At 36.1% G+C, this 16,147-nt stretch overlaps 1 protein-coding gene and 1 long non-coding RNA gene across 8 annotated transcripts in view; one reads left to right on the forward strand and one right to left on the reverse strand.

Moving 5' to 3' along the window:
* The window catches only part of DACH1 (dachshund family transcription factor 1), a 305,348-nt gene extending 299,879 nt beyond the window's left edge, over nt 1-5,469 (reverse strand). For all 7 annotated transcript variants that reach the window (XM_075199812.1, XM_075199811.1, XM_075199809.1 and 4 more), the window contains exon 1: nt 4,707-5,469. In XM_075199812.1, the coding sequence (XP_075055913.1) occupies nt 4,707-5,461 (755 nt within the window). In that variant the 5' untranslated portion in view covers nt 5,462-5,469. The remainder of the gene's footprint in view (nt 1-4,706) is intronic.
* A 743-nt stretch (nt 5,470-6,212) lies between these two features.
* LOC142141381 (uncharacterized) lies at nt 6,213-9,903 on the forward strand. The gene is made up of 3 exons (XR_012688658.1): nt 6,213-6,287; nt 6,468-6,569; nt 8,227-9,903. It is a non-coding gene; the product is annotated as an uncharacterized LOC142141381 (long non-coding RNA).
* Nucleotides 9,904-16,147: the final 6,244 nt, after the last annotated feature.

Here is a 16,147-nt window from a genome sequence, read left to right on the forward strand (position 1 = left end):
TAATGCAGTTGTACAAAATCAGTAAATCCATGTCTTCAGGATATTCTTGTATTATTGTATACCTTATTTGCTAGACTTGATCATTCTCTCTAATTCACCTTTAGCATTTAAAGTGTACATTATATGTTCACATAGATTGCCTTTCTTTTATTTATTTTTGTTTTGTATTATTATTATTTTTATTTTTATCAAGTATTTACTATACCATCAATTTCCCAACAACTTTCATGTCACATTTGATAAACATTTGCTGATCATTTGTTTTGTTTCAGAAACAGATGTGGCTTGAGAATGGGCAGTGGAACCTTGGGTGTTTGTCTATGACAGTACAAGTGACTCCTAGTTTGACCTTGGGCTAGCTGCATTTAATTGTGCCTCTGGCTATCCAACTGTAATTGAGTAGTAACAGAATGGCTATAAGTGTAAATTGCTTCGAGGGCCTTTGGAAAGGTAATCTATATGTACTAAATTTTGATTATGACAGGTGATATGGATTTTTCAAAGATATACTTTTCCAAAGATGATAGATCAACAAAACAGGACTTCAACCTTTAATAAAATGCATTTTGTACTTCTCGTAACCCTTCCAGTGAATTTGACAATGATTTGGTGATACCATGCACTATCAATCCACTCAATATAATCTAGCATTCAATACCTTGTTCATAAGAGATTGCAATAAAGTTTTAATTAACATGTCACCTAAAAAATCTCAGTTTTAAAAATATGCCCTATATACACTCTAGCTTAATTTCTTATGTATGCACATATGTGTGTGTATATATATATATATATATATATATATATATATATATATATATATATATATATATAGTTTAAATCTAAGTAGTGTAAAACTCAGTTATTAGTACACAGCATAGAAATATTTTTAAGATTAAATAAGGAAAGCATATATTTTATCATTTTGATCTAATGAATACTATTTCAGAAATATAAGAATGGTGGCATCATATGAAGGTATTGATAGTTAAATATATGAAATTGTGTTTATAAATATGGTATTATGTTTATATCTTTAAATACAGTTATATTCTGTATATATTTACCGCAAATGAAATTCAAAGTAGAGTATAGATGCCCCATCTTATACGTCATAGTATCCATGCTAAAAAATATATTTTGTGCCTTTAGAAAACTTGAACCATATGGATAAAGAGTCAGCCTAAACCTTCATCCAACTGGATTCAAAAATATAATTGTTATAGCAAGGTACATACTGTGAACTTGCCAAAACGACTCCTCTTCTCAGTGTAATATAAATGTATCTGAATAACACAAATATATGTTTCTACCAGATAAAAAATATTGAAACTTATGTGTGGTAAGCATGTAGACATTTAAACTCACAGTCAGAAATAGATGAATTAATTAAAATTGGTTAAAGATTATTATATAAACAGTTACATTAGATTACAGAAAAATGTAAAGAATAATATCGAATAATACAATAAAACAATCATTGTTATCTAAATTTATATTGGCAATTACAGCAAAGATTGCTAAATACTGAATTCGATAATAGCTTTCTTAAATGATGCATATATTCATATATATATATATATATATATATATATATATATATCTTTTTATATATATATATATATATATATATATATATATATATATATATATATATATATATACATATATATTATACCTCTAATCTCTAATTGTCTGTTACGAGATATATATATGTATATGTAGTCACCAAAAATACACTAAATCAAAAGTTTAACACTAAAAAAACTAAATAAAAAGCGTGACCTGTAACTGGATAACTTACATCGTGAATCTCAACTCTAAAAATGCATAGAGCAAAACAGATGTAGATATATTAAAACAAAATAAGTCAGTGGTCAAGAATCTTCTATTCTTTGTTTTTTTGCATTTTTTCTTATTGAACAGTAAATTATTGGTACATAAGTAAATTAAATATACTACAATACCATTTTAAAACTCACAAACCTAAATTAAATTCCTCTTGCATTAGCAATCAGTCAAATCATTTATTATTGGTTATAAATAGATGCCAACATTATAAAAGAGGAACAGTCTATCCCTTAAGCAGAGATTTCACTTGCGTAGTTAAGCTGTAGTAAAACAAAGTATAAAAACAAATATCAAGTCAACTTATTGTCAAGCATGCTTCCTTGCAAAAATCTACTCTTAAAACAAATGTTTTAAAAGTTGAATAAACTTCATGAATCTGGTGCCATCAAAGTAAGGTTTTAAACCTTTGCTAAGTAAGTGAAGTCTGTGCTCTGTTTTTATAATTGCACAAATGTATTGTTAAGTGTGCTGTTTTCACCACCAGTCATGTCTCAGTGACCTTAATATACTATATATGACAAAATAACATATAAATGAGGTGAGGTTAAAGGTCAGAACTACAAGTAAGCGGTGATAAACACATCAACTAATTAACTGCAAATGTAACATTTTTTTCAACAAAAGCATTCCTAAATGGAACTTAAAATGTGTGTATGTTGTGCTCTGTGTGGAAATACTGTGTACAAATTTTACTTTCTTATGTGTAGTGTTGCTTTGCTAATATTATTATTATTATTATTATTATTATTATTATTATTATTATTAATAATAATAATTATAATAATAATAATAATTATAATAATAATAATAATAATAAAACAAATAATAATAATAGTCAGGGGTGTAAAAAGACATCATAAAAGAACACATCTATAAAGAGAATGAAAACATTTAGCAAAAGTGTGCATGAGTTTTACATGCAATTAGAAAATATTTGCAAAAAAAGTGTCTTTCTTTTATAGGAAGTTCGGTTAATTTCATATTCTGAAACTTAATGCTCATTCTAAATATGTTTTTTAATTGAAAATAAAGCAATATTCAGCTTTTCTGTAAATTAACAAATCCAAACCTGAAGCAGTAACACATTTTTATTATCAGTGGTGCAAATTGTTGCTTAATAAGTAAATATAACAAAAACTAAAATATTATGGTGCATAACTCCCTTATCTCCTTTCCCAGCACCCTATTTGTGTGAGTATATATTATATACACTCACATATATATATATATATATATATATATATATATATATATATATATATATATATATGTATGTTGTATATATGTATGTATATATATATATATATATATATATATATATATATATATATATATATGTAGCTCCCATGATGATTGTCCAGTACATACTGTGCCAAAGTAGAAACTGTTTAGATGGGTAAATACACCTTTAATCTATGTTTTAGTCACTCAGCTATAGCCAATCTTTCCATTTGCTTATTGCGGAGCTTGATTGACCTTTCTATACGCTTAAATTTCATGTGTACTATAATCTTGCAGGATAATAAAACCTTCAAAGGGTCAATGAATTTATGGTTTGTATCCAGCACTGTTGTTACTAGTGAAAGCTATCCCCATGGGAAAAGACAGCTCTCTAGTGTCCCACTAGGTCACTTGCTCTTTTCTTCATATCCAAACATCTAAATCCCCTGAGAATTCCACTAGCTGTCACATGTTGATACCACAACCAATAACCACACCTATACCACACTCTGGATGCCACATACCATAAATTAAACTCCTGCACAAAGTCCCCTTCCCCCTGGAGTATAGTTTATTCTGTTTGTTTACAGAAATAATCTTCTGGTTGCCTGTCTAATGTTTCAAGATGACTTTTAGCACTGATTTTTAATCATCTTCCCCCCAGACACTTCTTTCAATTCCCCTGCTCCGTTTAACAATCTGCCTTAATGCTTTCTACTTGTTTCTCAGCACTAAACTTTCCGAATGCTTCCAGAGGGGATCTAACAGAAGTTTACCACATTCTCCCCTGTTCATTTCTTAAAAATGTATGTACAATTATATTTTAAGTAAATATATTTGTGTTGATGTAGTAACAGACCCTACAGACTCAAAGGAGAATTCGGTTGTCTAATTTCTTATCATCACATTAGGATTTTTGCAAGCTTAATAAAAACAAATATAAGAACCATAAAAAAAAAATCTTGCTGTGTTTGGGGTATCATGAGTCAAATAATATTTTGAGCTACACACACAACACACCTCCTGAATGGTTACATGCCTCATGGAACTTTAGTAAAACTGTTCACAATATATTTTAATGACTCTCCTCTTTCTTTGTTAGACCCAGAAAGTCTCTGTAATTTGATTCCTCTGGACTAGGGATTGGTACCTGTACAATTACCACCTGCTGGATGCCTGTGAACCGTTATAGCAAGTGTTCCCTTTAAGCCCTGTTCACTGGTACTGGAAGAGTTAACAGATGCCTCTTATGAGATATACACAATTCAGGGTTGCATTAGAAATATATTATTCATTACAAATATGACAGATACTATATCTATGTCATAGATCTGATTGTAATCCTTTTATTTCTAGGTTGCAGAGGTTAGATGAAAGTACACAAGTGAGAATAAACCACTGTACACTTATATGGAGCATGAATTATATCCCCTATATTGGAGTCACGTTTATTCATATTCACAAGTAATAAACTTCATCAACATAAATACATTTATGTCCTTCAGTGAGATGCAACTCTGGGCAATGCTGAGCCATATACTGTGCTCTGGGTAATGTTTAAACATCCTTAATAACTTTTGACTCCTGTATGAAGTTCTACAAAAACTACAGTGTGTTACTTATACTTTACCCACCTGGCGTTGGTACAGTCGTTGTACAAGGTTTCAAAATCCTTTCTGGAAATGAGTTTGCAGCGATTGACCCCTGGCTGGATGGCCCCCAATCCTCTCAAGATCCGGACCTGCTCCACATTACACACAACTGGGGTGATCTCCAATCTCTTCAGCTTGGTGTAGACGGTGTGCAGCCCCCCAACTAAATGCTTTAAGAAGAGGTCAAAAGCCTGTGGCAAACAGATGAGTTCACAACCTTCCACTGTGAAAGAAGCCACTTTGGCCCCTCTCAGGTCCACCATCCTGCACTCATTGTTCTGAGGGATATTCTCCACGGGGGATGGAGTGGAGTAGACTGGTTTCCCGGGCAGGTTGGTGTTGGGGACACTGCTGCTGCTGGTGGAGGTGGATGTGGTGCTGGTGGATGTGGTCGGAGTGTTAGGGATAAGGTTGTGATGGTGGCTGATGCTGCTGCTACTGTTGGTGGCCAAGCTCGGGCTATTACTGTTGCAATTGTTGCCTCCACCTAATGCTGTCCCTGGGCTGCTGTTGGAGATGCCAATGTTGGTGGCAGCCGTGCTGCTGATGCTGGATGTCACCGTAGTGGCTGCAATGGGCTCTGGTCGGTAGAGACCTGGCCCGGACGAAGAAGGAGCGACAGATGGAGTAGGAGAAGAGGAGGACGAGCTGGTGGACGAGCAGGATGCAGACGTAGAGATCACTGCCTGAGGTGTCACCAGCTGAGTCGGTGGGATCAAAGCAGCCGGCACGGCCATGGTCACATACGAGTTCCTCCCAGAATAAGACTAATTAATGCTGCAATGCTGGGAAAAAAAGTTGCAGAAGATAAAAAAAAACAACAACAACTACCATGAAATAAATAAGTGAAACAAAAGCTCTTCTGCTGCCAAGCAAAGCTTCAAGGGGGGAGGAATTAACCCTTCTGTCCCCGCAAAACAGAACTGGAGAAGTCCAGCAGCAGCGGCAGCGGCGGCAGCAGCGGGCACTGGGTCTCAGCGCTGTTTGTTTGTCTCTCGGAGGGGCTGAGCCTGTGTGTTTCCCAAGTCTAGTACAAAGTTGAGAGATGAAGGTGAAGAGGAGGAGGAGGCTCGCAGGACTCGGGCTCTCTCTGGCAGCACATTGATCAAAGATTGAGCAGGAATGACAGAGAGAAAATGAGGCTGAAAAGTGCTGGCTGCTGTGTGGACGGGTTGTTGTTGTCACACGGTGCGGAGGGGGGGAGGAGCTCAGGCAACTTGCAGTCTCCTTTCAAGCAGTCAGCTGCAGCCCTGGATGATAGAAGCTCTGGGAGCAGCAGTCAGATGCAGCCCTGCCAGCCCCAGCTCGCTTAATGTTTGCTGATGTGACCCTGCCAGACCCCACAGCATGCAGACCCTCTGCTGACAACTCAATAGCTCTCCCCTGTCATCCTCAGCCTTTCGTGCTGCTAGCATGGGAAACTTTATCCTTCTGACACTTCCCCATTCACTGTGTTCACATGAAGCAACACTGGACAGTTGAGAGCATGCCAGCCCCCTCCCCTTCACCATCACCTAACATCAGCTCATGTGCTGCTGAAAGTGGAAGATTACCACTCATCAGGTAAAATACACCCTTATTCAGAAACAGTCATATGGTTACATGGAGACGAGTGTGATCCAAATAGCAAGTTCCATCGCATACTCACGATTGTTTCCTTTGGTTACAATTTGTAACAGTTGAAATGATAACCTTATTACAGTACTGAATTATTGCAATTAATTTAATTATATGTATCTATAGATGGATCATCTATATATTGAACAATCAATGTACATCTCATAGGAAAAGGACAGAGAACAGTCTGTATATGAATGGAACATGAAACATTAAGAAAGAATCCAGGTTTGGTTAACCTTTCCATTATTTATGAGTAATAGGTAACAGAGGCACTATAGGGTTAATAATGTTATCATCAAAAAGTTGGGATTTCAATACTGAGATCTAATCAGAGATATCAGATCTTGCTGAAAAAATGCAGTTCTGTAAATCAGGGTCAGGCAACCTCCAGGTGTGGAACTACAAGTTCCAAAATGCCCTAGTATGGTAGAGTTGCCACAGGTTAGTTTCTGCAATCCTAGATTATTAAATACTATGCAGTGTAAATGATAGCAATCCAAAATAATACAGTAACTTAATCATATGGTTTGACATGATAGTGTTTTTGGGAGGTGTCATAACAGCTCATAGTAGTAATACCTGGAGAGTGAGAAATGTGCTATAATACAGTTACATGACCTGCGGTTGTAAATGTAGTTACTCCTACAGTGGAGAGTGCATCAGTGGATGTCATAACACATTATTTCTGTCCAGATTGAAATAACTACGTTATATTTAATCTTTCTGAGTAGATCAACATGTCTGCATTGATTGAGTCATTTTCACAGCATTTTGACATGTGCTTTTATAATCCTAGATCATTGATTTATATTCCTAAACAATATGCAATGGCCATAAAATAACATTTGTTTCTTAGTGGAAAGGAAAGATATGGCATCCATTAAAGTACTCACTCTTTCATAGTTCCTATATTTATAGTTATATTGACTATAGCACTTTCTCACACTGAATGCATTATAACCACATGAACCAAAACATTTCTATTAAACAAGCTGTTTCCAGAGCAGATGTCATACATAATTTAATAAGGTACTCTCTTCTATTACAGTACTTACATTTAAAATAATAGGTCTTCATTTGTTATTAATTTTTTATATTATCAAAATTATGAGAGTTCTCTAATTTATTCTAAATGTGTAATTTCAAATTGTTTTGTAGATCAATTATTACATTACTATATTTAACCATAGCTTAAATTGGTTATAGTAAATTAAATGTTTTACTTACCCTGTGAAGTCTCATTTTGTGATATTGTTGTATCCTTTCCACATGTAGACGTTTTCTACATACATGATTTAAAAGAGACATTGATGTTTAGGACACTTTTACAGATTTTAGTATTTTATATCACATTGCTCTCCAATGTGTAATGTGTTCTGTAGCATTTTAGGTCATAACATTTACCTGATTATTTACAATATCAGTATTGTTATCTTTCTACGCAAATTATTTTTTTTGCAACTCTTGTAACCATTTATGTTTATACCAGCCAAGCCATTTATTGTGATTTCCAAGGGGCAGAGCTCCATTTGGTGGGTGGTGCTTCCTTCCTAATTTGGATTGCGTTTGAAAAATGGTATGTATGATGACATACGACTCGTGTAACCACATTATAATAAAGAGGTGTCAGCCATATTGAAATGTGATCATATTAAATTTGTATCCAACATCATTGAGTGCAGTGTGAATTATATCATGGATGAATCATCAGCTAGTGTTTTTTTTTCTTATGATAGCTATGACAGACATATTGCACACCTAATCAACAGAATTGTCTTGTAAAATCATTTAAAACAACATCCAGAAATGTGTTCCCAGATCTTGGAATTCCCTTTTTAAATGCTTTAATGACCTTTCACTTACTATTGTTCTTTTTTCCCAGGAACATCAATCACTGAATACATGGAAACCAACAACTACAGGGGTGGTGGTTATTTACCAAAAAACTTTTTAGAAATGAAGACTGAGGAGAATAATTCAGCCCTGGGAATAATTCTGTTACAGATCAGAATGTTGCCAATGAATCTATTCAAGTAATGTGTTCTGTTTTTCCACAGTGAATTATGGACTCGCTATAATTTGCTGTTTGTTTTCTTTTCAGGCCTCTTTTTTTATTTACAACAAGACAGCCCTGTATTTTTGTTGGGATGTCGCAATTTCTAGTAAAACCATTTTTCTCTCAAATTTATAGTAGCTGTGGCTGCAAATTGTAACCATTTGAGTTTCCTGCCTGTGTCAAGAGATGACTTATTGTGCTGAAATCAATAAGGCTGTTTAAAATTCAAAGACTTGCAAATTGTTCTGTTTGTCCTTTGATAAGGCCTGCTCTGATTAAAATGCGACCAAGAAAGCGTAATTGCTGAACTAATTAAGAAACCTTTAATTTCCTCTCTGTATTTATTTGAAGCAGCTATGTTTAAATATTCGGATCATGGAAACTGGTGTTACTGTAATAAACTTTACGTGATAAACAGGATTGCGAATATGCCACATACAATGGATGGATATGCAACGTCTTGTGTACACACATCATTGATTTTTCTTAGATGAGAAATGAGAAAATGTGATGACTAGATAAAAGATACTTTATTTCTGTACAGGTTACGTACATGACTATTAGATGTGCTATATGTGGTGAAGGATTTATTCCTCTTAATTATGCAAGCTCAGTATTGGTGAAACACATCTAGAGTTAGGCTGATTTAAAAATACTTTGTAATGTTCTATATAAATGACTATTAGAACAGACCTGTAATTTCTCCTTTCGTAGGCTGACATCAGCTTCAGGGTACACAATGACTAGTTCATGTATTGAGTAAGTAACACAAAGCTAGAACGTGTATATATGTGATCGAGAGTGGCAACAAGCATATAAATCAAAGAGCAATTGATAGTAGTCGAGTTCAATATTTTATTGTTGGCATGACATTAATAATTACACATTGTAACAGCGGCCCTTGCTTCTTTGACAACTGTTGATTCAACCCCCATTTAAGAGTCATGTAAGTGACTGTGTAATTTAGCACAGCATTAAATAACCTGACCCTGCAAGTCAAAAGTATAGCTTTTATTTATGCTTCACTGGCCACATGAGAGTCCATATAACCAAGGTTACCCTAGCTAATGCCCTGTAATCACACATTTTAGATAATGTACTGATAAAAGAATGTACAAGAAGTTCCAATGAGAACAGTGATATCCTCCACTAGGTTTCCAGTATTGTTATAATAACAATCATCTGAGGGTAGTTTTCCATGGTTCTTTAGAAGTATTATCTGGTTAATTAATGACGTATTGCATGAAGCCACTAGTCACGTTCACAGCTAACATTTGGGACACTGGTTTCTCACTATTTAGTGTTAAATATTGCTAGGTCTTCATTGTACAGTTTTCTCCCAGCAGGTGGCTGCACTAAAAGCTTATAACAGACAGGACATATAAATGTGTCTACTTCTGTATGCTGCATAAAACATCACTTGTATTACATTGCTGTTGGCAATGCTGGCACAATCAGTTCTACAATAAACCAAACTGTGCTAAAGACATGCACAATAACCACCTTCCGTTCCAAAATGATTCCTCGCTGGTGGTTAATGGGTTAAAGTGAAATGTTAAGCACCCTGTTTGTCTGAGGATAATGCACCTAATGTATACACACGTTTGCCAAACCATAAACTGTGCTAAACACACAGAAATTGCAACAAACTCCTGTTCATAAACGGCATTATCTTTATTAATGATGGCAAACACTATGCTATTATTTAATTGTACTTTGCCATCATTGCTTGTTTCCAGTACAACGTGTCTTAATTCATCTATCAACAGGTAATAAAAGTTGCTCAAGCAGATATTTGTATCCATTAAGCAGAAAGAGCAATAAGCCAGCTGATCAATAATTTATACAAAGAGTACCAACTGCAGACATAATAACTGCGCTGTTTGCAAAGCAATCTCTCGCTCTCCAGGCTTAACAGTAAACGCAAACTAGCAACGCTGTTAATATCCAACTCCTGCAGATAAGAATACAAACAAATGACATAAAAATGCAGTTTCTCTTACAGTGAGAGTGCCTTGGTGGGATAAAATAAAATGTAATTACGCTGCAATTTTATCCATTTTGTAAATGCTTTTTTTCAGAGCGTTGTTTATTCATTTAGCATGTTTTCATTAGTACAGTTATTGGATTACTACACTAATGTAACATTGTCATGTTTAGTTGCTTTATTTGAGAAGCTATAAAAAAAACAAACAAACAAACAAACAGATGTTACTACACATGGAGTCTAATAGCAATGCATTTTCTAAAGATATTTTGGAATAATAGAAGCCGTCACTTGGAAATACTGCATTATTTTCACATTTGTGTGTGATGTCTTTTTAAGGTTCTGTTAATTAAATTAAATATTTTTCCTGGGAGAACAAAGGCTTGTAGAGTAGTGTGTCATGATGCAATACATTAAAATAATACAGCCTTACTAAGTCTATAAATGGTGTATAAAAAAAAATATTGTTGAGGAGTGTGCAGGGTATTTACATTTGCAGTCTGAAATAAAATTGAGAAATGCCCCAAAACAGCATTAATTAATTGTACAGCTCATGAAGAATAGCCCTTTCCCTTCTTGCGTTAACAGGAGGAGAATGCTAATAGGTACAGAGATCTGTTTATGTAAATAAATTTCCTTTTATCGACTGTTCTGCCTTGTTGTATCTGTTGTTCTATTCAGAGCGAGTCATCACTGAAAGCCTGAGAAGAAACAACCCTGCATTATACCACTAAAGCATTTAGAATACAATAAGACATCACTTTTCATTAACATTCACTATTATTAATGGGGAAGTAGCAAAATGGGTAGCAAAGCAAATAAACTTGCTATATAAGCATGTGTTAGAAACAAATTGAATCCTACTGGCTTTGGGGTACTAAGAAATGTTCACTCTTGAATATCCATTAGTCTTATGTCTTCACATATCCTGGGAAAGCCAGTTGGAATGTGAAAGCTTTGGTATTTAACTTGCAAACTGGTATGTGACCAAACGTTCCCTGAAAGAAATAAGTAATGTATTCAGGAAAATTGATACACCTCCTTAATTCAAACAAGCAAATATGCAAAGGGATATCAGCCCTTTTTTGCCTGGATTAACACAGAGATATTATCAATGTTTCCGGAAATACATGATTTTGTTCTGTTTTATATAAAAGCAAGTATATTGTGGTTCTGCTTCCAATTAAAGTTTGTTTTCAAGTTTGGACATTTGAGTGAAATACCAAATATTTTATTCATAGGCTGCCTTAATGTTTTAATCAAAGAAAAGTTATTTTGTATTCAATTCTAGGATAAGTCAACCAAACATATGCTTATGTCTAAAGACATACTTGCAAAAAGCTTCAAGCAATAAAAGTTAACATAGAGATACCAATAGTTTTTGGTATTTAATGGTCCTGGAATATTACCTTAATCAACTGGCCACTGACTGATATATCCAAGAGGAATGAGGTCTGTTGAAACCAATGTATGCTGGTTTATAATGTGGGCACATATATGAACATGTACAGATATAAAAACTGTGTTGGAATCCATATTGTCATTGGCAGGGGGCTCCGCAGCAGTTGAGCATACGTTGCTGAAGAGGGCATATAAGATCATATGATCAATCCGCGTATTACCCAGGGACAACCTCATCTCTGCCGCCAAGATACCTGGCTGGTCTAAATAAATACTGGAGTGTGGTTGGGGTTTTCTCCTCTTGGCACAACAGGGGTCATCTTAAAATATAATCTAGTGTTTTTTATGTATGGTGCTTGGGAATTTAGACTGTAAGCTCCAATGGGACAGAGACTGATGTGAATGTGTTCTCTGTACAGCGCTGCAAAATCAGTGGCGCTTAATAAATAAATGATGATGATGATGATGGTTTTTCAAATTACAGAAAAATTGCTTATCTGAAAGACAAAACTCCCAAAACATTCCAGATAATATTTCCCATGCATTAGTAGAGGTTTTGTGATACCCAGAGCTGTGAAGAATCATGATCCAAAAAAATGTAACTATTTTGGAAGTAATTAGTACAAAAGAAAAAAGCTGCATATAACAATTTATATTCTTCCCAAAAGAATAACCTATTAGTCCTTTGTCACTCGGGATTCCTGTATGATGAGAGCTCCCTCTGTAGGAGAACACGTGGAAACAGTCTGATTTTATTTTCTTAGAGCATTAGGTACATAACATAATTTATTTGTACAATATCATTTTTATTTGTTACTTTAGCCTGCACTGCTAACACATTTGTTTACAGATCTCTTGAATGTGACAGACTAGCTAAACTAGATTTTCTGTGCACAGTTTTACAGGATAATGCAAATCACAAAGGGTAATGGTACAGTAGTTATGATTCAAAAACATGTCTAAATATGACAACACGAAACAATAGATTGTAGTACTTTGAAAAAATTCAGAACCATAGACACATTAAAATCAAACAACATAGTTATATAGGGATGGAGTAATTCTGAATTCTTACAAATCAGTGTGTATTCACTTACTGAAGATGCACATTCTGGTTCCACATATTTATTACTTAATATGTAAGTGACTTAGAAACGTATTCACCCCCCTGATTCGTTTTCTTATTTTACTAAGAATTCATAACAAAGACCTGAATGTCAAAACTAGTTTTTAAGATGTAACATTGTTTTATAATACAAAACCTTCTTAAGAAAAAAGATTAACTGCGTAATCAAGTATTTAACAATGTAACTCCTGTGTCATAGAAGCTCTAAGTTTACGCTGGTGAAAAACAATTGCCAAACTAAGACACCATTGTCACACACTGTCCACATCTAGCTAAGTACTGTTTTTGTGGCACAGGATTGAAAAATACTACACAAGCAAAGTATGGGTTGAGCTTGATACTTAAGAACAAGGCATAGTATTTTCCTCTACATGCTGCACTGCCCTTGAAGGGGGCTGTGTGCACCCAACATTAGTTATTTAACAGAGAATTGCAGCTTTGATCATTTAGCGGTGGTTGTTAGTAAGTAGTAGAGGGATTTTTTTCAAGGAGTCTTAAAAGTCTGTTTTTGCCCATTGAAATAAGATTGATCAAGACAAAAGAAAAGATTTTGATTTGAACTATATATATATATATATATATATATATATATATATATATATAGTATATATAAAGGATCTATTAAAAAGAAAAGCAGATTTCTTTATTGTATCAGGGTTTTGTGGAGTATTTTATTAAATGCAACACTATTTGAAAAACACTGTATTTAAAAAATATTTTTGTATAATGGGCATTACACTGGGACCATTATGGTTGCAAAGTTGCCACTCCAGGGATCCCAACTTTGTTAATTTGTCCAGTGCCACTGACTCTCCCTCCTATGCAGCCATTAGCCATGCTCTGATCAGCCTGGTGCTGGTTTATACATAATCAGTGGTATACCACATTTGATTTATTGATTTTTGGTCTGAGCCAGTCCTGGACTGGGACTAAAAACTAACCCTAGCATTGAAAGCACACAGACCCACCTGCTGTGAGCTCCATGCAAAATATTGTAGCACCCTGATGGGCCATAGCTGGAGCAAGGCCACTTGAAGCATCACCACAAACATATCATCATCAGCTATTTATATAGCGCTACTAAATCCGCTGTACAGAGAACTCACTCACATCAGTCCCTGCCCCAATTGGAGCTTGCAGTCTAAATTCCCTAATATACACACAAACACAGACAGACAGAGAGAGACTAGGGTTAATTTGATAGCTGCCAATTAACCTACTAGTATGTTTTTGGAATGTGGGATGAACACTGGGAACATGCAAACACGGGGAGAACGTACAAACTCCACACAGATAAGGCCATGGTCGAGAATCAAACGCATGACCCCAGTGCTATGAGGCAGAAGTGCTAACCACTAAGCCACCGTGCTGCCCATATGTATGACGCTTAGCATTCTGCCCAAACAAATCATTTCCCTTGTTGTGGAAAGCAAACAAGCCTCTGTGCAATGGCAGTCGGTTCTACAAAGGCCCCTAGGAGGTTGCGACTGCGCATGACATTTTTTCGAAGCCAACAGTTACTAGTGCAGACAGCGGTGAATCTGTAAACAAAAATCAACCATCAACAACAGGGTCCGGTGAGAGCAGGCTTGTTCTGAGGAGGTAACTGCCAATTACGTTTAGTTCTCTGCTATTCAGTCGTGTGTATATATAATACACATTCATTGCATATTTTTCATTCAACTGACATGGATAGTATTATTTTCTCAGAGAACTTTAGTTTAAACCTGTATGTAGAAGTTAACATTCTTTATTGGTTAATATCCTGTTTGAAAGATTGCAGATATTCATATTTATAAAATGTTTGGGGTTTTTGCAAACTTTTCCAGTGACCTTACCTGCTGTGCTTCACTGTGTATCAAATTTTGTTTTTTAATTTTTCCAAATCAGTGTTGGATGCTTGAGAGCAGCCTTTTTAGCATTGTTTCTGTAGACTTGTTATTTGGTCCAACATCTTGTAGGGATTACATACAAAGAATCCCCCCCCCCATGTTTAACCTTGTAGGGATTGCAAGCTTTGTAGACTTCATACATGGAGTCTGCAGTAAAACCCTATATCATTTTCTTTGTCTTGTTCTCAGGGCTGCCATCAGAAACTATGGTGCCCAGTGCTAATTAATCTGGCAGCGCCCCACCACTTTCTTCACCATACATGTGCCCTCCTCCCTCTTCGTTGTACATGTGCCCTCCTCCCTCTTCATCGTACATGTGCCCTCCTCCCTCTTCATTGTACATGTGCCCTCCTTCCTCTTCATCTTACATGTGCCTTCCTCCCTCTTCACCATACATGTGCCCTTCTCCCTCTTCACCATACATGTGCCCTCCTCCCTCTTCATCGTACATGTGCCCTCCTCCCTCTTCGTCGTACATGTGCCCTCCTCCCTCTTCATTGTACATGTGCCCTCCTCCCTCTTCATTGTACATGTGCCCTCCTCCCTCTTCACCATACATGTGCCCTCCTCCCTCTTTACCGTACATGTGCCCTCCTCCCTCTTTGTCATACATGTGCCCTCCTCCCTCTTCAATGTACATGTGCCCTCCTCCCTCTCAGTTGTACATGTGCCCTCCTCCCTCTTCGTCATACGTGTGCCCTCATCCCTCTTCGATGTACATGTGCCCTCCTCCCTCTTTGATGTACATGTGCCCTCCTCCCTCTTCGTCGTACATGTGCCCTCCTCCCTCCCCATGCTGCGGCTTCCGGTTACTGATAGACAGGGAACTCGGTGGGCAGTGCACAGTGATTACGCTACCACGCAGTGCGCTTCCAGCCTATCAGTGCCCGGGAGCCACCACATAGCAGAAGAATAGGGGGCCGGTCAGTCCAGGGGGCCCCAGACTGAAGGAGGGGTCTCGTTGTCTGCTTGTTCTATTTGGAAAGACTGAACTGTTTTATTGGTCTCTGCTAATATTGTAGTCGTTTCCATCTTACCTCCTTTGTGCACCTCCTCATCACAATCATTTTGTATTACACTCTAAAACTATGTTCAAATTAGTTGAAACATAAGTTACTAAGGTCTTCTTTTTTGGGTGGGCCACAAAGTTTTAATTTACAATCCTATTTAGTTATATTCTGGGAAACAGCATAAAATTACTGTTGGTACCTTTGTAAGTCATTTCTATTGAGGTAAAAAAAACTGTCTTGTGAATGCTACATTATTTGGGGCAGCACTGTGGAAAACTAGTTAGCATTGCAGCCTCACAGCACTTGAGCCATGAGTTAAATTCCAACCAGG

This window comes from Mixophyes fleayi, chromosome 2 (genome assembly GCF_038048845.1).
Source record: "Mixophyes fleayi isolate aMixFle1 chromosome 2, aMixFle1.hap1, whole genome shotgun sequence".
NCBI classification, from domain to species: Eukaryota; Metazoa; Chordata; class Amphibia; order Anura; family Limnodynastidae; genus Mixophyes; species Mixophyes fleayi.